This window comes from Pongo pygmaeus, chromosome 12 (genome assembly GCF_028885625.2).
Source record: "Pongo pygmaeus isolate AG05252 chromosome 12, NHGRI_mPonPyg2-v2.0_pri, whole genome shotgun sequence".
Lineage (NCBI taxonomy): Eukaryota > Metazoa > Chordata > Mammalia > Primates > Hominidae > Pongo > Pongo pygmaeus.
Window position 1 is genome coordinate 94,842,606 of NC_072385.2, and position 26,414 is coordinate 94,869,019.

General features: G+C 43.2%; 1 protein-coding gene across 4 annotated transcripts in view; it reads right to left on the reverse strand.

Annotated features, from left to right (window-relative positions):
- Positions 1-5,529: 5,529 nt before the first annotated feature.
- ARHGEF33 (Rho guanine nucleotide exchange factor 33) overlaps positions 5,530-26,414 on the reverse strand; it is an 87,331-nt gene continuing 66,446 nt past the window's right edge. The window contains exons 14-19 of one of the 4 annotated variants that reach the window (XM_054475508.1): positions 25,923-26,071; positions 24,764-24,928; positions 22,317-23,124; positions 15,354-15,493; positions 9,590-9,664; positions 5,530-8,534 (exon numbers count right to left, since the gene is read on the reverse strand). In XM_054475508.1, coding sequence (XP_054331483.1) covers positions 9,613-9,664; positions 15,354-15,493; positions 22,317-23,124; positions 24,764-24,928; positions 25,923-26,071 — 1,314 coding nt within the window. In that variant the 3' untranslated portion in view covers positions 5,530-8,534; positions 9,590-9,612. The remainder of the gene's footprint in view (positions 8,535-9,589; positions 9,665-15,353; positions 15,494-22,316; positions 23,125-24,763; positions 24,929-25,922; positions 26,072-26,414) is intronic. The other 3 variants (XM_054475510.2, XM_054475511.2, XM_054475507.1) reach the window with 3 other exon arrangements.

Genomic DNA, 26,414 nt, shown 5'->3' on the forward strand with positions numbered 1-26,414 from the left:
AAATCATTAGTGATTCTCATTCAGCTCATATATGCCATATAGAAATATTTTGCATTTTTATTGTGGTCTTTCTTTGGAGGCACTTTTTTCCTGTATCGAGTTATAAAAGGATAAAAGAAGTTCCATATTTCCCTCTGTGTCAAATCTGCTGGTTGATTGTAGTGAGTGGGAGGCCTTTGGGATGAAAATTAGTAATTTAAAGTGACCTTGGGTGTCACCTGGATGAAGTTTCAGAGTGCTAAGGCATTTGTATTCCATAAAAGAAGTTCTGAGATATCACGTTCCCTGACAGGCAGCTTTTGCTGAGATCTGCTGGAATGAGGTAGACTGACCTTTAGCAGTTCTTTCTAGGCTTGGCATGAAAATATGAGTTTAGGGTTGTAACTAAAGAATGATGCAAATGTACTGTCATTCAGTGTGAACTATAGGATGTAAAAATTGATGAATCCTTAGAGAGCCAATCCCGATTTAAAAATTAAGGTAGATGAGACCTAGAGAAGTGAGATGACTTAGCCAATATCATGTGGCAGTCTAAGCATGAATTATCGAGTATATTCTAGGTAATAAATTTAATAGCTATAGGAAAATAATGTTTTTATTAAACTTGATTCTGAATTTTCTCTTGAAATATCACTTCTTGTGAGCTTTAACCCAGTGATTTACTTTTTAACTTATTTTAATCCTCTTAGGTCATCGCAGATCAGTCTGTTTGGTACAGTCCATAGTTAAGCCTGCCCTTTTGCTGATAGGTGCACATGGTGTCCAGAGGGAAGGATGGCTTCAATATAGAGTACAATTCCAAAAAAGCAGTTTATGGCCATTCTAACATTTTAGGACTCTTGATTCTTACTGGAGGCAAGAAAAACTATAGCCCACTTAAAAGCTATTTTCTCTACCTTAGTAACTCTTCAAGAAAAGGAAGAATCAATGTGATAGAAACAAGCAGGTGCTTTGGAATTATGTCTGTGTTCATCTTCTGGTTTCACTACTTATTACATGAGTGACTTTGCAGAAGTTATTTAATCTGTTTCTCATCAATACAAGGAGGTTAACAGATCTACTGTTTGAGTCTATTATGAGGTTTAAAGGTAGTATGTGTAAAGCACATGCCTTTCACAGAGTAGGTGCTTAGTAAATGCTAACTGAAGTTACAAGGGATGCATTGTCAAAGTTTACTGGCTTTTAGGTGTCTTTTAAGAGGCTGGTTGCTTATCCTGAAGCCCTCATAATTTGATTCTTTATGACTTCCTTTGGTGTTTATCATCACTTAAATTAGTTCTGAGTGACCTTAGGTTATAAGCATTTGATAAGGGCCCATCTGACTATTCAGCATTCAACAAATATTTATTCTTCAGGTACAATTCTGATATTAGGAATATGGCAATAAACAAAACAGGCAAAAGTACATGTCATCATGGGGTTTATAATCTAGTGAGGAGATGCATACAATAAAAAGTAGTAGGCATAATAAATAAATATACATTCGAATGTTTTCACTTATGAACAAAAAAGGATATGGAACTGGGAATGTGGAAATCCAGGGGAGGTGAAATTTAAATGGGATGGTCAGAAGCCTGCCTCATAGAGATGACATTAATAGACTTGGAAGAGGTGAGGGAACAAGACATGCGTATATCTGGGAGAAGACTATGTCAAGTCACAGGAAACAGCCAGTGAAAAGCCCAGAGGCAGGAGCGTACTTGGTACATGTGAGGCAGAGTGACGCTGCTTGTGTCTGGAGAAGAATAAATGTGGGCAGAATAGAAGGAGATGCCATCAGAGGTTTGACAGAGCTCACTTAAGGCTTTAAAAGCCCTTGTAATGACTTTTGACTTCTTAGTGGCAGAGTAACCAGTGACAAGATCTGATTGACATTTTAACAGGATCACTCTGGCTGCGCTGTTGAGAATAAAATAGTGGGAATAGGGAGGCTAACCCAATAGAAAATGGCTTGGACCAGGGTGATAGCAGTGGAGGTGCCTTATAAGAAGAGGTCAGGGCCTAGGTATATTTTAAAGACAGCCAATATGCTGATAGACTGAATGTGAGGTGTAAGAAAAACAGAATTGTTAAAGATGACTTCAAGGTTTTGGCCAGAGTAACTGGAAGGATAAATTATTTACCATTAACTGGGGTGGGGAAGATATGGTTGAAGCAGGCTTGGACATACTAAGTTCAATAAATATATTAGACATCTTAAGAGATGTCAAGGAGGCAGTTGAAGATGTTAGTCTGGAGTTTGGGGGAATAGGCTAAAGACAGTGAATTGGGAGTCACTTTCATAAAGATATTAAAGCTAGCAGACTGGATAAAATCACAAAGGAACTGAGTATAGACTAGAAAAAGAAGAGCTCTAAGCAAAGGAGAGCCCTGGGGCATTCTAATGTTAAAAGAGAGGGGACAAGCCAGGCCTGGTAACACCACCTACTCTGGAGGCTGTGGCGAAAGGATCACTTGAGCCCAGGAGTTCGAGGTTACAGTGAGCTATGATCGTGCCTGTGAGTAGCCACTGCGCTCCAGCCTGGGCAACACGGAGATCCTGTCTCTAAAATTAAAAAATTAAGAAAAAAAGAAAAAAAGGTGGGAAGAGATGGAGAATCAGCAAGGAGACCAAGAAGAAACTCCCAGTGAAGAAAAATGAAAACCAGGAGTATGTTGTGTCTTTGAGGCCTAGTTAAGATAGAAGGAGGACGTGATCAGCCTGTCAAATGCTGCTTGATAGAGTAAGATGACTGAAAAGGAACCATTTGTTTGACAATGTGGAAGTCATTGGTGATCTTGACACAAGCAGTTCAGGGGAGTGGTGTGGGCAAAAGCCTGGGCCCTGGTTTGATAAAGAATGGCAAGAGAGGAACTGGAGCAGTTTCCTCTTTGAAGTTTTATGAAAGGGAAGCAGAAAACTGGGGCATGGCTAGAACCATCAAGAGAGGATTTCTTTTGCTTTAAAGATGGGAGAAATAAGAGCATGTTTGTATGCTGAAGGGTTTGTCCCAGTTGAAAAGAAAAACGTGGTAATGAGAAGAGACAGAAGCACAGATGGTATCTACCAACAGTCCTTTACAGGAGATCCTATTAATATCTTCAGATAGATAGGCTTACATACATGAGACGAAACCCAACACATTCAGTTTTCTTGATAAGAATTAAGAGCATTTACAGCTATTATATATCTGAAGGGAATGAGGCAAGAAGGAATAAAAATCTCTATTTTGTAGATAAGGAACAAGTTTAGATGACTTATTAAAGATTATGTACTAAGCTCTTGGAAAACAACAGATTTTAAAGTTACTTGGTTTGGGAATAAAAATTTTGATTATTTTGAACATCTGACAATCTCCCACAAAGATATTTTTAGTATTGCCTAAATTCATCCCTTTATGTTCTATATTTAAAACTCAGCTGTAGTGTTACACATCAATTTCTATTTTTTTCCCTTAAAATATATAGGTCTCCATCAGTTTTCTCAACCTTCTTTTTATCCATATCCCTATTTGAAAAACTGTACCTCTCCCTTCCTTTCCTCCTAACCCATCCCCACCAGGTGAGACTCACCAGCCCATATATTATAAATATCAGGCTGCTCAGATGCTGAGAATGCTGCTCTCACACCTCCAAATGAACTTTCAGGGTAAGAGAATCCCAACTGTACCAAAAGCATTATTTTTCTAGGCTCAGGCAGAAAGTTATTAATGGTGATGTTTCAAGAAAAAGTTTAATCTGAAAACTAGACCTAATTTTATGATACAACTTAATGCAGAAAAATTTGTCATTTTTCTAAGTGCGTGCAATTGGTTATCTGGAATATACAGTCAATTTTACCAATTTATAGAGTAATGATCATGTGCATATGTATATTCTTAAATCAGAATCTTACTGTGTGTGACAGTAAAGGTTACAGATAATTACGAATACAAAAATACTCACTGGGTTTCAATGAACAGTTTGTTTTCTGTATCTCAAGAATCAGTTCTTTATTCTGTTTTAAAATGCAGTCTATAAATAGAATCTGAGTGCTGAAACTTACATACTAGATCATACTATTTATTGGTCTAATAGGTGGTATCTATCTCTAAAATTTCAGTGGGAAAATGACTCGCAGGACTGCATTAAAATGCAGATTCCTTTGGGAAACTACCTATCAGGTCCTATGCTTACTGCCTAGGTGACAAAATAATCTGTAAACCAAACCCCCATGACATACAATTTACCTGTATAACAACCCTGCACATGTACCCCAAACCTGAAAGTTTAAAAATGCAGATTCCAGGACCCCATCTCCAGATATTCTAATACAGTGGGACTGCAATGGTGCCCAGGAATCTGCATTTTCTACAAGTGCCCTCATGGAGGTGATGTATTAGTTAAGACTAAAAGGCAGTGAGGAAATGAGACATGAGGTGCTATAGAAAACACTGCTCAAAGGGTTTCCCTTATGTTCTAGTTTCAGGTACCAGACTAAACTATTTCTTATGGGATGAAATAGCCCACTGGGGAGAACCCTAGAGTACCAGTCCACAAATCCTTGGTTCTCAAAGGCTCCAATTCTGTAGTCAGAGAAGGAGGGCAGTCCTTGCTTGGGCCTATATGTACTGATCTCGCAAGGCTGTAGAAAGGGCCTATTGCGACTCCTAGCCTGTGCAAAATACCTACTTCATCTTTTGGTAGAGTGCTTCTTTCTGATTATCAACCCAAATACTTCTGAAAGACATCTGTGGTCTCCTATGTAAAGTGCACTTCTCCAGAGGGCTGGAGGTCACAGATGTAGTCATTGTCCAGTTCTTTTCCACACTGCTCCATCCATGCATTATTTAATGTAATGCAACATTACATTAATAGGCCATAATGCAACATTACATTACAGGCCTGGTGGCCCACACCCGTAATCCCAGCCTTTTGGGAGGCTGAGGCAGGAGGATGGCTAGAGCCCAGGAGTTTGAGACCAGCCTGGGCAACATAGTGAGACCTTGTCTCTACAAAATGTTTAAATCAGCCAGGTGTGGTGGTGCACACCCATAGTCCTAGCTACTCAGGAGGCTGAGGCAGGAGGACTGCTTGAGGAGTTTGAAGCTGCAGTGAGCTATGACCTTTTTTTAACTGGAGAGATGTTTTCTAATGCTAGATGCTGTGAAAGTGGCAGTGGTGGCTTTAACTGCTTCTGAAGGCAACTATATTTTATTTCCTTCGTGACTGATATTTTTTCTTTAAAAAAAAAGGCAGGGAGGTAGAGTGATAACTGAATTCTCTGTCAAATTAAGAGTAAAAATTATTTTCTGTAGCTCTCTACTTATTAAAGCACCACCATTAATGTTGGCATCAGCTACTTATTGAGCACCTACTATACAGTCTTCTAGAGGTGGAAAGGAATTTAAAAATATATGGCATAGTTCCTGCCCTTGAGGGGACTTGCATTCTTACTGGGAAGACACGACAAACACATAAAGAGATAAACAAGTTACACCACAAGAAGTCACAAAAAGATGAAGAGACTTAAACTGGGTCTTAAGATCGGCAGAGAGGAAGGAACTAGAGAAAGGGCATGAAGCAAGAGTGAGCCTGGGCAAGGTGCACGGCTGACTGGGAAACGGTAAAAACCCAGTTTACTTGAGGTAAGTCAGTCCACCTAGGACTCTGAAAAATATGAGATGGTAGCCAGAAAGAAAGAAAGCCTTACTGGAGAGAGCAAGCCTTGGATGTCACATCAAGAAGTTTGGAATTTCACTGCAGACAAGTAAAAACAGAAGAGTTTCACATAAAGCAATATTTGGGAATACTGTGTTAAGAGACATGCAGGATAGATGGGAGCAAAGAGTACTTGGAGACAGTTAGAAACCTCAGGAAAACTCCAGGTATCAAGTGATGGGAACTCACGTGGAGAGTAAGTAAGTAGCAGCGTTAATTATTACTAGTTTCATAAGCTAGTTTCATAAAATACAACTCAATTATTTTGGAGTTACACTACAGATGTAGCATCAAGATTTTTCAGAGGATGCTGCCAAAATAAAATTGGTAAGGTGTGTGATAGTTTTTAAACCTTTCTAGTAACTGATCAATTTTAGTGATAAACAGAAGATGAAAGGGAAAGGAATTTTATTGTGTTAACATTTTATTTAACAGATTGTGACTTCTGTAGTATTTGACTTTCCATGTCCAGTCGATTTGGCATTGTGCTTGCAAGGACTGCTGGCCAGATAATAAGAGAAAAATCTAATTTCAAATGAATTCATTAACTTCTGGGAAACAAAAATCTTGGCTTAAACTTAAATACTGGAAACTCAAAAAACTTGGCAGTGATCCTTTATGTGTTCCAGACAACTACTATTCAAAACGCAGTAGGTGAGTTCCTAATTTGTCATCAGACAAGGAGAAGAAAACTTGGAACACTTACATGTGAACCTTTGCCTATTTTATCAACAAACGCTTCAATAGAGGAACAGCTTCTGAAGACACCAGTTTGAGTACCAAGATTTTGAATGAACAGAAACCAAATACCCCTAATTTACTATGGGGAACTGCCTGGGAATAAAGACAAATTGTTTAAACCCAATTTTTTTTCTATTATAAATCTGATGTTTGGGGCATATCAAGGATGCTGACCATCTTGGACATATCCATGTGGAAACAGAGCACATTTTATCACCCCAGAGCCAGGCAGGCCTCGCTGCAATTTGATTCCTCTATCTGAGCTGTAAGAGCTTGGTTTCTTTACAAAATAGGAAAACAGTCAAGTACTGCAATCCTGAATTTTCACTTTGACCTGCTGTTTGTAGCAACTGCTGTGTGTGAACCATTGAAGTTTTGGTGCTATTGCCACCTTCTTTTCAGGCTGCAGAAAGTCTTTTTAACAAGATGTGGCTAAATCACTGCTTTTTTCCTAGTCCATCTGGTCGTGAGTGTGTGTGACACTCAAGATCACTAGTGGGTCTTGAATACTGAGTACTCAATAAAACACAGACTGGACTGTTTCCATCCTCAGCTCAACCCACACAAGGGAAAATGTTTCTTTGCCTTCCTCTCTCCCCAGTTTCTACAGAAATCCTTGTTCCCTTTACTGATTTCCATAACCACAGAACAAGTTTGGAGATCAATGTGTTTTTAAGCTTTGAACCTTCTGAATCATGGTTTAAGCACAAATTCTCCATAACTCAGATATGCAACATATAAAATACAGTTCTGTTAATTAATCCTTTGCCTTAAGGGATGTTAGATATTGCCTTGGGGTTTTTGGAAGACATGAAGCAAGACAGAACTGGCCCCTAACATAGTGTATATTAGTCTAAGAACACTGGATGAGTTAATAAATGCCTAGGAAGCATAAAATTCACATCCATGTTAAATATGAACATGCTCAATATTATACTCGGGGAATGACTTCAAGTTGGAAGTTTTCATTCTTACAAACATTTATTTTCCTCCAAATTTATTGTGTTTTTCTGTAATGATGTGAAAAGTCTTCATTTCCCTTTTCCCCAGTGTTGAGGTTCAAAAAGCCAGATCTTAACCAGAAACTAATCTTCATCTCTTCAATGTCTTGTATGTTGATTTAGTTTCATATGTAAGTATTTATATTAGTTTTCCTCAGGGATTTATACATCGATATATATATAGATATATATAGATATATATATATTCCTACACAGATATATACAAGCTTTTTATCCTCATCTTACCACTTGACAATACAACTTTAAGTATGTTTTACACAGCTGTTCCTTGGTCAAGGTCATTTGCAAGAGCAAGTCGGTTTCTGAAGAAATCTTGTTTGGTGGGTGAAGGATCCATTGAGGGATTCTCATTAGTTTTTTCCCTGTATTCTGATCCACTGGACCTAAAATCTCAGCACACAGATAAAGTACAGGTTGATTTGGTTTTAATTGTTTTCAAATATTTTTATCTATCCCAATTGTTTTGCATTTGTAAAACAGTTGCTTCCTAGAACTGGAATAGTTTTTACTCCCCTGAGTTTCATGACTTAGGACATGTGTATCTAAGATTTGCATTGAACATAAAGAGAATATCTTTCTAATGCTTTATGGGGACAATTGTGACAATTGTATATGTCAGTGTAAGATATTGTGTAATAACATCATAATAGGGGAACAAAAGCTCAGAAAATTCAAGAAATCCTGTTTTTGATTCAATGAAGTAACAACTCCACAAATTACCAAGGACCTTAAATTAAAATGGATGGAAATCATGGTTCTCAACCAAGGTTATCAAGGACCTTCACTGAATTTGGCATTACATTACAAACTCTTGCTTTTGCTTGTTTTCATTTTTAAATGAAAGATTTATTGAAGCCAACCACACATATATGCTACATTTGGTAGAATGCAGAAATTCGTACAGTAATCAGATTGCAGAGATACTATAATCTCAACCACCACAAAGAGACCAAAGCCAATCAATAGTCAACAACTCAGATCAGTCCATTTGAGTCCCCAGTCGAGGGTGCATTCTTCCTTTATCTTGGTTAAGCCACTTGGGTAATCCATTCCAGCTCTGCACCTTCTCCAGTTTTCTCATGTCAGAAGTCCCTGGAGGGAGGAGGCTTTCTGGAAATAACCTCTGATAAGCTAGACTGGGACCCTTTGGCTAGCTTAAACTCTGACCTAGAATGGGTAAAACTAGTCCAGACACTAAGAACCAATATCAAAAAACCTCATGCAGGGTCTATGAAAGTGATGTTAGACATGAAGTTGCTTGTCCAAAGCTTCTATACAACTGACCAAGTTCTCCATATGCTGAGGCTGTCAGGTATGCTTCCACTATCCACCAAAGAAGGATCCAGGGCCTCCGAGTCCTTGCACTATCACTGGTTTGCTACTGTTGAGTCCTCACTCTTGTTATTAGATAAGTTAATCATGACTATCATTTGCTGAATTAATGGGCAGAATTCAAATATCTCTTTACATTATTCAAAGAAAGAAGTTGGATCCACAAAGACTAAAAACCCTAACGTCTGGAAACCTGATGACTGACTAGATATTTTCACTTTGCCCCCTGATATTCAATATCACAGATGAAGCCATAGCCACCCACCATGCTTTCTACTTCTGGTTGGTAAGGAACACTTTTCCACTACATCCCAGTGCAGAGAGGAAAAACTCTCAACTCCAGTACATCTGGATACTCATCAAGCAAGATATCCGGGTGGGATGAGGTTCTCTTCCTTTTCAGGAACCCCCCTGAGTTCTCCCTTGAAAGAGCCTCCACATGGCCCACCCTAAAACTCCGGGCCTTCTCTCATCTTTCACAGATCCCCCTTACCTCCAGTTCAAATCATCCCTGATTAGTGCAGTTGTGCCCCAAATTTAGGAAGATATATTTTTGACCATCTCATTCTTTCTCTATGTCTTCCATTATTCACAAGACTAGGAATGTCTATGTTTTAGGGGCAGGAAGTCGGGGGCAGGATTTGAATTGGGCTGCTATTTCTTCTTGTTCCCCCACAGGACAATTTCTCATCAGAAAGTCATTAGTCAAAACTTGAAATCTTTGCCTCGTATTTCCCCTCTTAGCTACATCTGGTCTATCCAAACCCAACATGTCACACTTTGATGGTTCCAACATGCAACTGTTTAGTGTTTACCTGAAAATAGGAAAGCTTTGATGTCACCACCAGCCCCAAGGACCACAGAAATCTTCACCAGTTGCGTTCCCATTTCTGAAACAAATGCCAAAATCGCCCTGTCTAGTTTTCAAAGTCCACAAACTCAGCTTAAATTTTTTTAACTGCTCTTCTCACAAATTGTACCTTCCCTATGTCTCCAATGTCTGAATTTCTCTGCATTTCTTGATATTAATTAAACTAACAGCTAAATTGCTCATCCTTTTCAAAATCCAGCATTCTACTATAGCCGTGACTAAAAGCTCATTTTCATCCTTGTAAAGATCATTTTAACCGACCTCTTTATAACGCTTACATGTATATGGCCACCTGGACTCTTCCAAAGGTGTGGCCGTTAGGCTCTGAAGTAGTGCATACCTAAATTACTAGGAAATAACCTGCAGGATCAAGGAGAAAAGGCCAGCAGATTTGCTTTTATTCCCTTTCTCTATAAAACAAAAACGGCTTTTGAGCTCCTGGAGCCATTGTGGTTGATTGCAGGGCATATCTGAGCAGACAATATAGGGACAGGCAAACACTCGCTGGGGAAGGGTACAATGGCTGCGAGGACATACTGACACATAACCATCCAAGTATTTGATGGAAAGAGGAAAAGACAACAGACCTGTTGCTAACTTTTCCTTTCACTCAAGTGACAAAGAAAATAGCAAATTCAGTAGGTCATACCAAGTCTAGATTTGCTATAAATAAACCTTTTGTTTGGAGCTGGGGATGGGGGTAGTTGAATCCAGTGCTGCAAAAACCTGATTTGAGAAGGCTTGGTTCTCTGATTGGAAAGACTATCCTCCTTGAAAGCTTTAGAGACATGCATCTGTCTCAAGAAGTAAAGGGGCAAGGAAACACCCATCCTGTCGGCCAGTCAGTCAGCCCTGGTAATCAAAGCAACAGCCCTGTGTGACTCCACCTTTACTTCCACTGAGACAACACTTCAGATTTTAAATGCAAAGGACAGCACCAGTATCGTGGAGGCAATCTGATTGATGGAGGAGGGACTGATATATGAGAAAGGACAAGAGGACTAAGGGCATCCACTGGCCCTTTACCTAAGGAGAATTCCAAACAGCTGCAAGAGGACTGACAGCATTTAACCAACATGAGTTTGGAGAGCCCAAAGCAAATGAGCATTTATTTAATAAATATTTGTTGAGTGCCTACTATGTGCTACGTACTATACCTTGTATCAATAGTTAGGTTATCCTTAAATTGATCTGTAAGCTCCTAATGGGCAGGAACTATTTCTCTTACATCTTTTATACTGGACAGAACCTAGTATATTGAAGACACTTAATTGAATGGTTGATTTCAAATGGCTTATTGAGAAACATTTGTAATTAAGGTTAAGTAATCTAAAATGTTTACCCCTTCAATTATCCCCTTTAATGTTAAAGTTATATAGGAAATGAAATGGAAAATGAGAGAGAACCCCAAAGTGGGTAAGAGTGGGAGAGGGACTTGAAATGAGCTTTAAGGAGACAGAATAGGTGAGATAAAGTTATCAATGGATTCTTTAGCAGCCCTGCTTTCTATTACATGGTCTGTTCAACAGCTGAAGCTGGGCATATACAAAAACTGCTGGGAAGACACCAAAAGAAGAGGATTCACTGAGATAAAATGATTACATATGGGGCCCTGTAGAAGTACTCTCTGTGTGTGTGATTAAGAAAATAGACAGTGATGGGATTGATGGAGGGTGATGACGAGAAGGGAGACACTCTGACACATGTAAATTTTAAAGTGCTAAAGGGGAAGAGAATGAGCGAGGAAGTAGAATTAATCATTTGGAAGCCATATTCCTTATCTTCCACTATCCCAAAATTTAAGGATGAAAAGAGAGAGCACCATCTACATTCCCTACTCCTAAGCTATCTCACGTGATCCTCTTCCCCACTGCCACATCTGCCATCAAGAATACGCGTTAACGTAAGTGTTGAAGATGTATATATTAAGATGAAGTATCATTTGCCTCAGACTTCACAATAATCTAGGTTTAAGTCTTTGACAGCCTCTGTATAGATCCTTCTAGAATGGGACAGTTTGCCTTCCATCCTGCTCAAAGGCAGGGGAATAAGTATCGGTCTAGCTGACATCAGCCTACCACAGTAAGTCTGTTCCCTCTAAGAATCCTCATTTAAAATGTGTAAAATCACTTAACATTTCCAAACTTTAAGATATGTAGCCTTTATTCTGATCAATTATGGATACCTTTCAGGGACATGTGACCTTGTGTCTGCCCAGGACAAATGTGCCTGAGATGGAAACAATCAGAAGGTCATTCTTTTCCCCAAATATTTTGGGCATTTTTCAGGACTTTTTTTAATGATGTCAACTTGACTCTCCCTTTTGAATCCTTGTGGGTATGAGCCTTCGGCCCTCCCAGCCTCAGAGGGAAGAGAACCCTTTCTCAGGTTTTCTGTTGCATCTGGCTCCATGCCTAGCTTCATCCCGAAGCAGCATTCTGGGTGTGTGGGGCCACCAGCCAAACAAGCCCCTATGGAACAAAAAGTGTGTCAGTGTAGACAGGAATGAGCCTCCAGAGGGCTGTGGGGGAGGAAGGCAGCAAGCCCCAGACATGACACAAGTGGCTTTGCTGGCACTGGCCCATTTGGACCTGTGAGGCCAGGCTCTGCAATGGTTCCAGTACTCAGGATTGGCCACTTCTTAAAGTCCCAGGGCTTGCTGCCAGCCTGACTTCCTGACATGCAGGAGGAAAATGGGCTGAATGTCTCTTCTGGTTCCTTCCTATACCTGTCCACAGGCCTGACTTCAGAGTGCAAGTTCCTGTGTAATGGCTGGGACTATGTCGCTCATGGTTCCTATACAAGTGTCTTGTATAGTGCAAGCATGTAAGATTGAATGCTTAATTGATGAGAAGAATGGTGTGTTCTCATCTGAGTTAAAAGCCACTGCCCTTCCTGTGCTACACTGGGGCCTCCCTGACCTTCCTCTCTACCTTATAATGGAGCAAATTTTCCATGGTCCTCATGTGAAAACACTCAGAAAACGCTACTTAAGCTGCCTCTTCAACCCATGCAAAGTCTCCAAAGTGCCCACTGCAGCACCCTAAGCACCTGATGGTACTGACTGCCCTAGGCCAGATCTAAAAAGCCAGGAAAGCCTGCCAGACAGACAGTCTTCTGTGTGGCTCCACCTTTACTTCCACTCAGACAAAACTTCAGATTTTAAATACAAAGGACAGCACCAGTATTGGTGGCGGCAACATGATTGATGCAGGAGGGACTGATCTATGAGAAAGGACAAGAGGACTAAGGGAATCCACTGGCTCTTTATCTAAGGAGAATCCCGAACAGCCACAAGAGGACTGACAGCAATTAACCAACACGAACTTGGAGAGCCCATAGCAAGTCCTCTACATTATACCAAGGTCAGTGGGGAGCTACAGAAAGATAAAACCTGGTCTTCTACATGCTAGGGCTTTAAAATTACAGGTTCCAAGGCTTCATTAATTTCTTGTTTCGGTGATAAAAAGATGTGATTACTCAGATCAAGCTACAACAAAGTCAAACTACAGATAAAGCAAATCTCCACACTAGAAAGGACTCTGGTGATTTCTTAAACAATCTCCCACTTGATGCAGGGACCACTTTCATAGCATCCCTGACCAGAGGCATCCCATGAATCCATTCCTTCATGACGCAGCCAGCTCCAGTTCCACGCAGCTGCATTTTTAGGAAATTCTTCCTCTTAGCCACTGGTCCTAGTTCTGCCCTCTGAATCCAGAGAGGACAAATCCACTCCCTCTGCCTTATGTCACTGGCAAAACATTTTCTTACATCTCTCTGATAAATAGGAATTAGTAAAGGGACCAGTGGTGAATCTATTGCTCATTGTTTTCCAATAGACAGCACCCAGTCATTATAAATGACAGTGGGCAAAAAATGGCTGTTTGTTTTGGGAATACTGTGGTTTAAAAAAAAAAAAAAAAAAAAAGATAGGCTCAAGCTGCGCCCTTAGGATTTTGCAGTCCTTAGAAGGATTCAGGAGTCTGGCCGGGTGTGGTGGCTCACGCCTGGAATCCCAACACTTTGGGAGGCTGAGGCAGACGGATCACTTGAGGTCAGGAGTTCAAGACCAGTCGGGCCAACATGGTGAAACCCCATCTCTACAAAAAAAAAAAAGCCAGGGCGTGGTGGCGGACACCTGTAATCCCAGCTACTGAAGAGGCAGGGGCAGGAGAATAGCCTGAACCCGGGAGGCGGAGGCTGCAGTGAACCGAGATTGCACCATTGCACTCCAGCCTGGGCAGCAGAGCCAGACTCCATCTCAAGAAAGATTCAGGAGTCTAAATCAGGGTGGGCTGGAGAGGTGTCTGTTTCCAGGTTCTCCCACCCCTCTCAACTTGACAGATGTTGGCGCTGGGTCAAGAAAGATCTAAGTCTATATGATCCTAGAAAGAGGAATACGATTCTCAACTCTTCAAACCCTGAGTAAGGTGGGTTGAGGATCCAGCAAAGCAGCATGCAAGCATCCACTGGGTTCCTTAGCAAAACAGAGAGAATGCAGGGCTATGGCTAAATGCAGAGCTGTCGCTCTTCCTTCCTCTTCCCCCTTCTCCAGTAACAACAGGCAGAGACCAACAGTCAGAGGCCCACTAATCTCAGTACCACCCTCCCCACAGGAGGATAATTACAATTAGACAAACCAGCAAAAACAAAGTCCTGACTCCAGAGTTGCCCCCAATTCCTCCATCAGGACCACAACCTAAATCAGCCAGTGACCTCGACCTTCAAGGAAAAGGTAGATTTCCCTGTGCTTCCTCACTTATCGGCAACTCTCCAAAGGCAGCAATAATGCCTCTGTTTAACTTTTCCATCTACTAAAATATGAAGACTTGTTATTTGACTGCAAGAACATCCTCCCCCAAGAGTAACTAAGCAGCAGGGAAAAATCTCTCTAAGGGAGAGGGAGGTAGGCTGAGCCAGTGGAGATTGAAACAGCAGTCTCTCAGGCAGGCGGTGGCTGGACTGGCAGATCCCTCTACGGTCAAATGCTAATGCTCACCTCTCTCTTCCTTACATTTTATGCTGGGGTTTGGCCACTGCCTCCCAGACTGTAAGACAGTGCTGACCAAAATGCCTGTGGGTGATGTTTTATACAACAACGACTTAGAATCTCAGAAAGACCACAGGAGGAAAATATCTTATTTTTACCTCCTATGGAATACAGAAACTCCATTAAAGTGATTTCTAACTAGGGCCAAGCCAAATCCACTCATTCAGGGAAAGCACTAACAGAAGTCCCAATAAACATGAATTAGCACCCAGGATGACAACAGGCCCCTAAATGCAGAAGTGCTGAGATCCCTTAGAAAACTTTCCACAGATGGGGAGATCTGATGGAGCACCCATGACACCCAACCCCAATAGTGGATCCCACTCCTCCCAGCCTAAAGGGGCTTTGATTGTCACCAGCTCATTTCTCAAGGGAACCACCTCTGCCCACTCCTCTCAAGACACATGACTTTGGGAACAAGAAAGGAAGGATAAAAGACAGAAGAGGCAGGGCAGACAGCTGAGTTTGCTTCTACTCTGGGATATTACAATGAGAAACATCTTCACCCCACCGGAACTGTGGTTACTGGGTGCAGGCACTGTACTTGAAGCAGTTGTGTGAGACCAGGCTACTTGATACTTATTATTGTTAAAACCTCAAGATTTAGCCCAAAGGGAAATGAGTTACAATGCTGTCTTGTCTAAGGGCTACTCACTTCTTTTTAAAGAGCTTGCGGAAGGAGCTGCGAAAGCCCCCCTTCTGGTCTTGCCTGGGATTTTGATCGCTGAAAGATGTTTGTTCACTTTCTCTTTCTTCTTTGGGACAGAATCTGGTAGCATCTTCTAAATGCATCTCCTGGAAACAAAAAAGAGAGATTTTTTTCTTTACTCCTTTCCAACGTTATTATGGATCCTGACTATGGGACAATTTTGTAGTGCCGTGACTTTCCTCTCCCATGCCGAAAGACTACCAGTGGGTACCCATCCCAACTCAGCAAACCTCCCAATCCCAACTCAGCAAACCTCCCAATCCCAATTCAGCAAACCTCCCAATCCCAACTCAGCAAACCTCCCAATCCCAACTACAGCAAACCTCCCAATCCCAACTACAGCAAACCTCCCAATCCCAACTACAGCAAACCTCCCAATCCCAACTACAGCAAACCTCCCAATCCCAACTACAGCAAACCTCCCAATCCCAACTACAGCAAACCTCCCAATCCCAACTACAGCAAACCTCCCAATCCCAACTACAGCAAACCTCCCAATCCCAACTACAGCAAACCTCCCAATCCCAACTACAGCAAACCTCCCAATCCCAACTACAGCAAACCTCCCAATCCCAGCTACAGCAAACCTAGGCCAGTGACGACACCAGCAGGCGGAAAGAGGATAATTTCCAGTCCCAGCTACAGCAAACCTAGGCCAGTGACAACACCAGCAGGCGGAAAGAGGATAATTTCCAGTCCCAACTACAGCAAACCTAGGCCAGTGAAGACACCAGCAGGCGAAAAGAGGATAATTTCCAGTCCCAACTACAGCAAACCTAGGCCAGTGAAGACACCAGCAGGCGAAAAGAGGATAATTTCCAGTCCCAACTACAGCAAACCTAGGCCAGTGACGACACCAGAAGGCGAAAAGAGGATAATTTCCAGTCCCAACTACAGCAAACCTAGGCCAGTGAAGACACCAGCAGGCGAAAAGAGGATAATTTCCAGTCCCAACTACAGCAAACCTAGGCCAGTGAAGACACCAGCAGGCGAAAAGAGGATAATTTCCAGTTCCAACTACAGCAAACCTAGGCCAGTGAAGACACCAGCAGGCGAAAAGAGGATAATTTCCAGTCCCAACTACAGCAAACCTAGGCCAGTGACGACACCAGCAGGCGAAAAGAGGATAATTTCCAGTCCCAACTACAGCAAACCTAGGCCAGTGAAGACACCAGCAGGCGAAAAGAGGATAATTTCCAGTCCCAACTACAGCAAACCTAGGCCAGTGAAGACACCAGCAGCGAAAAGAGGATAATTTCCTGCTGAGTGTAGTATTTTCTAGGTATCAAGGCAAATAGTCTAGTGTAATATGTAACAATAATTAAAGATAAGGAAATAAAGAACATTAGCTAATGTTTAAAAAGTGGACTTTAAAAGAAGACTGCAAGAACGTCCTCCACGAGTGAATAAATTCTTATTTTGACACCAACACTGTCGTGCTAGAAAACCAGTAGCAGTCCCTTCTTATCTCCAGGTGTTTCTCTTTCTACAAAATAAGGATGTTCGTTACTTGTGATGCTAGTTTTAAACTCATGTTCCTAACTCTCCATTTTAAGCATAAACGAGGGAAGGCATTTTTGACAAGTCAGACCTGTTTAGAAGTAAATGTCAACTAATACTTTCAACCTGCAAATATGCCTGTAATACAGTTTTTAGAATTCTTAACCCATGCTATTTGGAGTATAAAGTAAAATAAGTTAAAAATAAGGCTGTATCTTTTGTGACCTCTCTAGTTTTTTTTAAGTGTGAGATGTGCTAAATAGAAGTGCATGTATATTTATATGCATATAAGCCAGATATGCACTTATATACATGTTTATATTCCATATGAACAAAGTATTTACCTTGAGGTGACTATAATTTAAAAGCAACTTTAAAAACAGCTGCTGAATTCTGAATAACCTTTAGAGAACCCCAAGAAGTCAAGACAAAAACCACACCAATGATGCCCTAAAAGTCTCATGAATTAGATGGGTGACTGCTTGCTGACAGAGAAGCAAAGTGTGAGGGTGGATTTTTTTTTTTTTTCAGGAACCATATGGGTCTGACTTTGAGAACTGGGGGTTGCAGATACAGAAATTCTCTGAGATTCTACTAAGATTCATAACTAGACCATGGAGCTAGACATGCAGTGTTTCTTAAAGTGTGGTCCTGTGACTACAGGATCAGGTTGGGCCTTTACTTAAAATGTAGCTTCTTGAGCCCCATCCCAGACTTTGTGAATCAGAATCTCTGCAGTTAGGCCTAGGTAACCTCATGCACACTTAGATTTGAAAACGAATGATTTAAGGGAGGGGTCCCCAACTCCCAGTACTAGTCTGTGACCTGTTAGGAACTGGGCCACACAGCAGAAGGTGAGCAGTGGGGTGGGTGAGCAAGCAAAGCTTCATCTGCATTTATAGCCGCTCCCCATTGCCTGCATTACTGCCTGGGCTCCACCTTCTGTCAGATCAGCAGTGGCATTAGACTTTCATAGGTGCACAAACCCTATTGTGAAATGCACATGCAAGGAATCTAGGCTGCGCACTCCTTGTGAGAATCTTATGCCTGATGATCTGAGGTGGGGCGGAGACGATGATGCTAATGCTGGGGAGTGGCTGCAAGTACAGATCAGCATCAGCAGAGAGGTTTCACTGCACAGACACCACAATAAAGCAATTGCTTGCAGACTCATATGGAAACCCTACCAGTGAGTGGCAAGTGACAATTAAGCTGCATCTGGTGGCAGGCTTTACAGTGGCAAGTGAGTTGATGCACTTCAATGGTACAGCTGCCTCTGGTGGCTTAAAAGTAGGTTTGAGACAATTTCAAATCTCCATACGTTCTGGATTAAAGTCAAGGCAGAATATCATGAGACGGCCACAAAGCACTGAAAAGCCTGCTTCCATCTCCTGCATCCCGTCTTTGTGAAGCAGGGTTTTCTGCAGTGACAGCAACCAAAATGAGATTACAGAGTACACTGGACATAAGTGACACACTTCAGGTGTCACCCTCACCCATCACCCCCAGATGCGACCATCTAGTTGGAGGAAAACAAACTCAGGGCTCCCACTGATCCTAGATTATGGTGAGTTGTATAATTATTTCATTATATATTACAATGTAATAATAACAGAAATAAAGTACATAATAAATGTAATGCACTTGAATCATCTCGAAACCACCTCCCCCTCTGCAGTCTGTGGAAAAACTGCCTTTCCCAAAACTGATCCCTGGTGCCAAAAAAGTCGGGGACCACTGACTTAAGGCATGCTTCTGCCCACCTACACTTAATGTTTATATGAATCACCTGAGAATGATCCTAAATTCTTATTCAGTAAGTCTGGGGTGCAAATTCTGCATCTATAACAAGTTCCCAGGCAATGCATTTGCTACTACCCCCAAGGACCATATTTTGAGAAATGGGCTTTTAGAGACTATTTAGTGACCAAATCTATTAATGGTTTAAGGAAAATCGTTCTATGGAACCATGATCTCAATAGCATTTCATACTTTATAAAGCCTACTCGAAAATTGTATCTTCTTTGGCCTGATCCTCCCAACAACCCTGTGAGATAGGTTGTTTGATTTTGAGACAACTGGAGGCACAGAAAAGCCAAGCGACTTGTCCAAAAGCACACAGCTACTGGGCAGCAGAGCCAGGACTAGAACCTAGATCTCCTGACAGTCACGTGTTCTCACTAGAGCATACCATCTTCTTTCTTGACTCTAAAAGGGACCAAACACTAAAGACTAGGTCTCAGCTAGCTCTGCTGGGCTAGGTGAAAGATATACAGAGTATTTAAAGGGATGAAACACTAGGAGTTTTGCACATCTCAAAAGCAAAGAGTTGATACCTTTAAGGATAGAGCTTTTGAGGGGTTTATCTTTTGCAACTAAAACACCATTCCACCATCACCTCCAACACACACAAACATGCACACATATACTTAGACATGCAGACATACACATACATGCCCATGCACATATGTATACCCACATGGTCTCTGCCCACCTGCACTCTGCATGCCACCTCGCTCTAGGACTCCTAATAACCAGGGCCTTTTTTTTTTTTTTTTTTGAGACAGAGTCTCACACTTTCGCCCAGGCTGGAGTGCAGTGATGCGATCTCGGCTCACTGCAAGCTCCACCTCCCGGGTTCACGCCATTCTCTCGCCTAGCCTCCTGAGTAGCTGGGACTACAGGCGCTCACCACCATGCCCAGCTAATTTTTTTTTTTTTTTTTTTTTTTGTATTTTTAGTAGAGACGGGGTTTCACCGTGTTAACCAGGATGGTCTCCATCTCCTGACCTCATGATCCGCCCACCTTGGCCTCCCAAAGTGCTAGGATTACAGGTGTGAGCCACCGCACCCGGCCACAACCAGGGCCTTTTAAGTTTTTAGAAAGAAAAAGTGTGTCCAGAAACAGAAATAAGTAATAGGAACTTTGCATGCTTGAAAATTTTAATGATATTGCTAGAGAAAATGCCTCTTTTAACTGACTTCCATTTGCAATTTCCTTGGTATCTCATTCTGAACTGACTTGACGCATGTCTTACACTGTAAGGAGATGAAACTTGCTGGCCAGTATGTGCAATTAACGGTTCCTGATACATTGTTTATTGTTACTTGGTATGTCTGGTAAACAGCCACAAATATATTACTCATTGTTTGCTTCTCCGATATATTTCTGATTAATGGTTTTTGCCTTACAATTGTTGAACACCAAATTTTTCATAAATCAACTACAAAAGGACATTGTTATTACACATGAAATAAAAGTTCTTTACAGTACAGACTATACTAGTTAGGTTTGTATGTAAACCTCTGCTTATCGCAAGTCACACTGAATTGGCACTATAATTTCCATTTACTTCCCCTTTCAATAAACTTCTAAACTCTGACACATGCCTAAGATTGATTTCTCCAAGAAATTCTGCCTAATCAAATTTTACAAAGCTTGGAGTTGAAAATCAGAGCTAGAGGAAAATCTGAGAACCCCAGGGAACCTCAGCAGCTTTAGCTGAGCACACTATTACATGTTTTTGTCCTCTGCAGGGACCAGACACAGACTTTGACTGCTGGAGTGCAGGTGGGCAGCAAGCTCCAAGGCTCTTCATGATCCCGCCCCTTCCTGTTCCTCTGGCCTAATTTCCACCACTTTGACTTGGCACAGTATGCCAGAGAAAAGGCATCACCATGCTTTTCTCATGCTTCCCTACCTCACTCTTCCCCTAGCCAACTTCTAGGCAGCTTTTATAATCTAATTCAGACATTCAACTTATCTAGGAGGCCTTCTCTGACCACCATGACCCCAAAGGTTTTAAATATCCCTCCCATGTGCTCCCACAGTTTATTACATAATTCTGCGTTCCTGTGTCTCCTTCCTGTACTTAGCCAGTGGTCCCGGAGGATAGAGACTGGTTTATTTCTGAATTTTCAGCAATTAGCACAGAGCCTGGTACAAGACAAGAACTCAGTGTTTGCTGAAAAATTAATGAATGAAAAAAGTCAGTGTCATCACTGTTTCCATTCGAAAATGAGAATAGTTTCACAATAGCAAAGACTTGGAACCAACCCAAATGTCCAACGATGATAGACTGGATTAAGGAAATGTGGCACATATACACCATGGAATACTATGCAGCCATAAAAAATGATGAGTTCATGTCCTTTGTAGGGACCTGGATGAAATTGGAAATCATCATTCTCAGTAAACTGTCGCAAGGACAAAAAACCAAACACCGCATGTTCTCACTCATAGATGGGAATTGAACAATGAGAACACATGGACACAGGAAGGGGAACATCACACTCTGGGGACTGTTGTGGGGTGGGGGGAGGGGGGAGGGATAGCATTAGGAGATATACCTAATGCTAAATGACGAGTTGATGGGTGCAGCACACCGGCATGGCACATGTATACATATGTAACTAACCTGCACGTTGTGCACATGTACCCTAAAACTTAAAGTATAATAATAATACAATAAAATAAAATAAAGAAAATGAGAATAGTTGGAACGGAAGGGTGGTCGCACAGGTCAGAGCTATCATGTTACTTACGCTCTGCTTAATCAGATCAGAGCAATTATTTGCTCAGAAACTATTAGCACTTCGTGGATAAGTATTTAAAGACCTCTTTAAATGCCCTCCAGGCTCGCAGACACCACAATTAGACACCAAAATATCAAACACCGGTAGACCTGCAGACACAGGGGTTGGCCATCAGAATACCTCAACATTCACTGAGGTCAAAGAAGGTGTTTCTATTTTAGGATGTCCCTGTCCCAATAGAGTTTGCAAATTAATAGGACACTCTTTTCCAGTCAAAAGAAAAGCAAGCAGAAATAAAGCTGGCTTTGCAGCAAATTGCGCAGCGGGTCTACCTTGAGCTGGGGCAAGTTGCCTCCTCCCTAGCTACAAGCAAGAATGCTGCCGGGAGGAAGTGGAGTAGGCTGGCGCACCGTGTTCCATATTCTCAACATAGAAACGACACCTCACAGAGAGAAGAAACACACTGGCCCGGGACCTGCGTGCGGGGCTCTGAAAAAACTGCAACTCTTCACATAAGCGGGAAGAGATTCCCCATAACTCCCTAAATGTGTGTGTGTTAATCAGCTCTAAAGAGTGGCGGGCTTCCCTGCTACCTCTGCCATCCCTCGTGTACCATATGAGGCAAGCTCTTTGGGTCCTGTTACTGGAGAACAGGCGCTGCCACTCGCCTTCCAGGGCCCAGCAGCCTACAGCTCGCAGGGCGCCGGGGCTGCGCCTGCTCTCCCTCCGCCTCCGCCCGCCGACGGCTCGCGCAGCCGCCCCCCAGCCTGGCCCGGCCCTGCTCCCCTCCACGCTAGGAGAACTCGGGATGCTTCCTGCAGAACTAGGCCTGGGGCCGTCGACGCTGTGGGTTTCGGTTCGGTTTTACTTTACCCTCCTTACTTCCAAATAGGTCTGTTTTTCGCTTTGGGACCTCTGTTGGGGGAAGAAGGTCCTGGGTGCGCCGCGGGCGGCGACGGCGGCGGCGGCCGGGCCGTGCGGCTGCGCGGCGCGCTCGGCCTTGATGGGCGCGCGGCCGCCGCTGCTGCTGCGCGTGCTGTAGAGGCGCGGGGCCACGCCGTCGGCTGGCGGCGCACGGGGGAACTCTTTGAGAGAGCGGCTCAGCGGCTTGGCCTTGCCGTGCGCCTGCGCCGCCGCCTCCAGCTTGTAGGCGCTGCTGCTGCCCGCCGGCGACGTAGCGCTCTTGGGCAGCGGCTGCAGCGGGTGCTCCGGCCGCTCGGCCTCCATGGCGAAGCTGACGGGCCGCAGGAAGCAGATGTCCAGGCTGGACTCGGAGGAGGCGGGCGAGCAGTTCTCGAAGAGGGCCGGAGCCTGGAACGGCTCCTCGTCGTAGGGCGCGGGCAGCGCGAAGATCTCGCCGCCGTACTCGAACTCTTCGTAGGCCGCGGGCACGAAGCCGCGGGCATCGGGCAGGAGCTCGGCCGGGGCGCGCAGGGAGCGCTCCACGTTGCCCAGCGGCTCCGCCGGAGAGGGCTCGAAGTCCATCTCCGGAATGGCCTGCAGGGGCCCGGCCAGCGCCTTCACGTCCTGCTCGGCCGCGCAGAACTGCGTCGGTGCCAGAAGGCTCTCGGGCCGCTCGTGCTTCCTGCCCTCCAGCTCCCAGTCACTGGGCTTCCCGGGCTGCATGCTCTCCATCAGGCTTTGCTGCTGTTGGCTTTTCTTCACTGGGGGCATCAGATGTCTTTAGGGGGGAAACAGAGTACAAAAGAGGTGTGCTTACGGCCGGTTAGTGCAGGCTTCTCGCCTGCCAGCGCCCCTTGGGGCCGCGCTCCGAGGCGCCTGTGCATGCCACCTCCTGAGCTCCACAAACTTCCACTAAGGCGCTCCCACGAACCCCCTTTCCCAGGCGGAGAGTGGACAAGGCAGTCCGTCGAGCGGAGGCCCGAAGGTATTGTCTGAGCTTCTGGGAAGTGGCCTGCGGGCCAGGGACGGTCATCACCCCGCGTGGAAGCCTTGACCCTCCTCACCACCTGCGGTGCTCCAAGGCACACCTTCAACTCTCCTCTCTCCCTTGCTTGCCCTAGCAGAGTCATACAAAATAATGGAAACTCAACTTCTGTTCGACTTGTGGATCTTCACACTCAGAAACAAATTACGTTCCTAGCTAAAGTAAACGTGGCATGATCTTGATAACTGTTGAATCTGGATGAGGGCATGTGGAGTTCACTGAACTCTTCTATGTAAATTTGAAATTTTCATTAAAAAAATTTAAAATATTCCTTGTCACTGTAAAGCATGCTGTATAATTCATCTCAAACCTCCACCCACAAAGAATTACCAACATGTAAAAGCTGTCACTCGATATGCCCAATTTCATGGAGGGTTTTTGGTTTTGGAGTCATGGGTAATGGATAATTTACACAGTTTACAGACTAGGATAGTGTACCATCAGATGGGATGTCCAGTTGTTCTGGACTTAAATTGACAGATGTAAGTGGACACTGACCAGAAGTGGTTATTCTGCTAGTTTATGTATTCATATTTTAATTCTACCACAAAAATGCACAAAGACTTTGGGAGGCCGAGGCAGACAGATCACCTGAGGTCAGGAGTTTGAGACCAGCCTGGCCAACATGGTAAAACCCTGTCTCTACTAAAAGTACAAAAATTAGCTGGGCATGGTGGCAGCCTGGCCAACATGGTAAAACCCTGTCTCTACTAAGTACAAAAATTAGCCGGGCATGGTGGCAGGCGCCTGTAATCCCAGCTAGTCGGGAGGCTGAGGCAGGAGAATCCCTTGAACCTGGGAGGCGGAGGTTGCAGTGAGCTGAGATCATGCCATTGTACCTCGGTCTCAAAAAAAATAAAAACAATACAAATATAAATGCTAAAACCAGTATCTTACTCTGGTGGTCTTAAAATGAAAATTAGGTCTCACGTTAACATGTGAAAGAGTGAAACAAAATATTGACCTCATTTGAATTCTCTTTTAACTTGGAAGAAAGATTGGGGGTTTTATTTTCCATACGCAGAGTGCAGTGGCAGCCATATTGTTCGGTCTGGGTATAATCTCTAGGGGTTTCATATTTTGGCTCTATTTGTTGCATTTCAAAGAAGATGAAGTTTTGTAACTGCCTCAAGAGTTGAAGTGATCCATGAAGTAAATATCTACTTTCTGCCTCTCTTCCCACTTTCTACACCTGTCCCTTAACGTTAGTGCCTTCCTCTGGGACCCGAGCATCGGGTTGGCTGCTTGGTTGGCACATATAGGCCTGATAGGGAAAGGGGATGGAGGAATCTAGGCTGCCCTGCTAACCCACACAGACTGGCTGGATCCCAAAGCCATTGGCATTAACCTTCGCACAGCAACAGGTGCTTACGTGACGGCAGGGCCAGAACTGGGAGCAGAAGGGTAGGGTTGCAGCAACTCTTCTGAGTGGATCACAGTGTCACGGACAGCCTCAGGACCTGCAGTGGGGGAAGCATCTTGCCCAGCATTGGCACACTGAGAAGCCAGCCCTTTGTACAGCTTCGCCATGGATGACCTAACAGAATAGAAGTAACAGTTCTCAGGTTGTACAGTGGCAAACTGGCTCTCTGAACACATAGATTATGCCAAAAAAGATAGAGAGATGTCTCAGATAAAGTTTGCTGTGAAGGTCTCTGTCTCCAGGGGCCTTTGCAAACTAAGTTGCTTTGCTTAATAGGGTGCAAGCTGGCAGGACTAGGGAAGCTGATTCACTGGCTGAAAAGAGCTTAGGGGAAGGGGTTGGGGGTATGGAGAGACATCTTCCATAACAGGAACCCTGGCTTGGGAGACAGCATATTTTTCTGGTCTGAAGCTTCCACAGAAATGGTTGTTTTCCTCCACAGGAGTTGGGATGAAATTGAAGGAAATCCAGGTCATTAGGAAGCTGTGCTGTGGGTTGCTTCTGTTCCCTCCGAAGCTCAGATCCTCCCTAATCAACACTTCCTATTTCTCCCTAATATAAAACCTATTTGAAATTCTTCTCCCTTATTTGCTTTACTTTTATCCATATCACATATCACCATCTTATTTATTTGTTCACTGTCCAACTCTAAAAAGGAAGCTCCATGTGGCAAAGATTTGGTTGGGGCCATTTTGTTCCTTTCAGTATATTCAGTGCATGGAACAGTGCCTGACACACAATAGGTGCTCAATAAATATCTGTTGAATTAATAAAGAAAACTATGTTGTGGCCTTTTAACTGCAATTTTGAACCAGGCAAGTTTAGGGCAGTTGAACTATTTTTGAGGTGGTTAGCAACATGGGAATGAGAGGGGGTCTATGTAAGCAGTAGAGTGAGGTGTTTTTTTTGCTAAAATAACTTCCACCGGGTAGGGTAGTCAGTGTCTTGCTCCTATAGCCAGCCTGACTAGCTCTTTCTCTCCCCTTCTCTCTTCCCTTCTACCTCCCACCACTGCATTTCAGCTACTTAACACACAACGTGGTTACTTGTGAAAGACACCCATAGTAACTGGTCTTCGACCCTCTAGACTGCACCATCAGAACCTTACTTCTTGAGCTTTTTCCGTTTCTGAATAAGCAAATCTTCATTGCATTGAAACAGCAGGGTGTAGTGTGAGATAAATACTCGGAGGCGCTGGACACACACCAGTAGTAGATAATAGTCAGGGTGCTCCTGCTCTGTGAACTTCAGGACGTTCTGGATGGAGGGGAAAAGGAAGCAGCATTGCATAATTAGCATGAAAATTTGTTTTTTCTCTTCTGCACCTCACCTTGATCTATTGTGGGAGATTCATAGCCATTTAATCAAAACAATGAGCAATACACATGACCCATCTAATTATACGCTGAAAGGTCAAACTGGCTGCTCTCTATCATACCAACGGAAAATAAGTCACTTTCGTACCTGTTTGAGTTGAATGTGAACATAAAATAATTTCATCTGAAAAGTTAGAAGCATCTCCTAATTAGACCTCTGAAATAATAGCAGCATTCTAACAATTACTGTCTATAAGTAGTACCTTAACTCAAAAGAGCCAGAC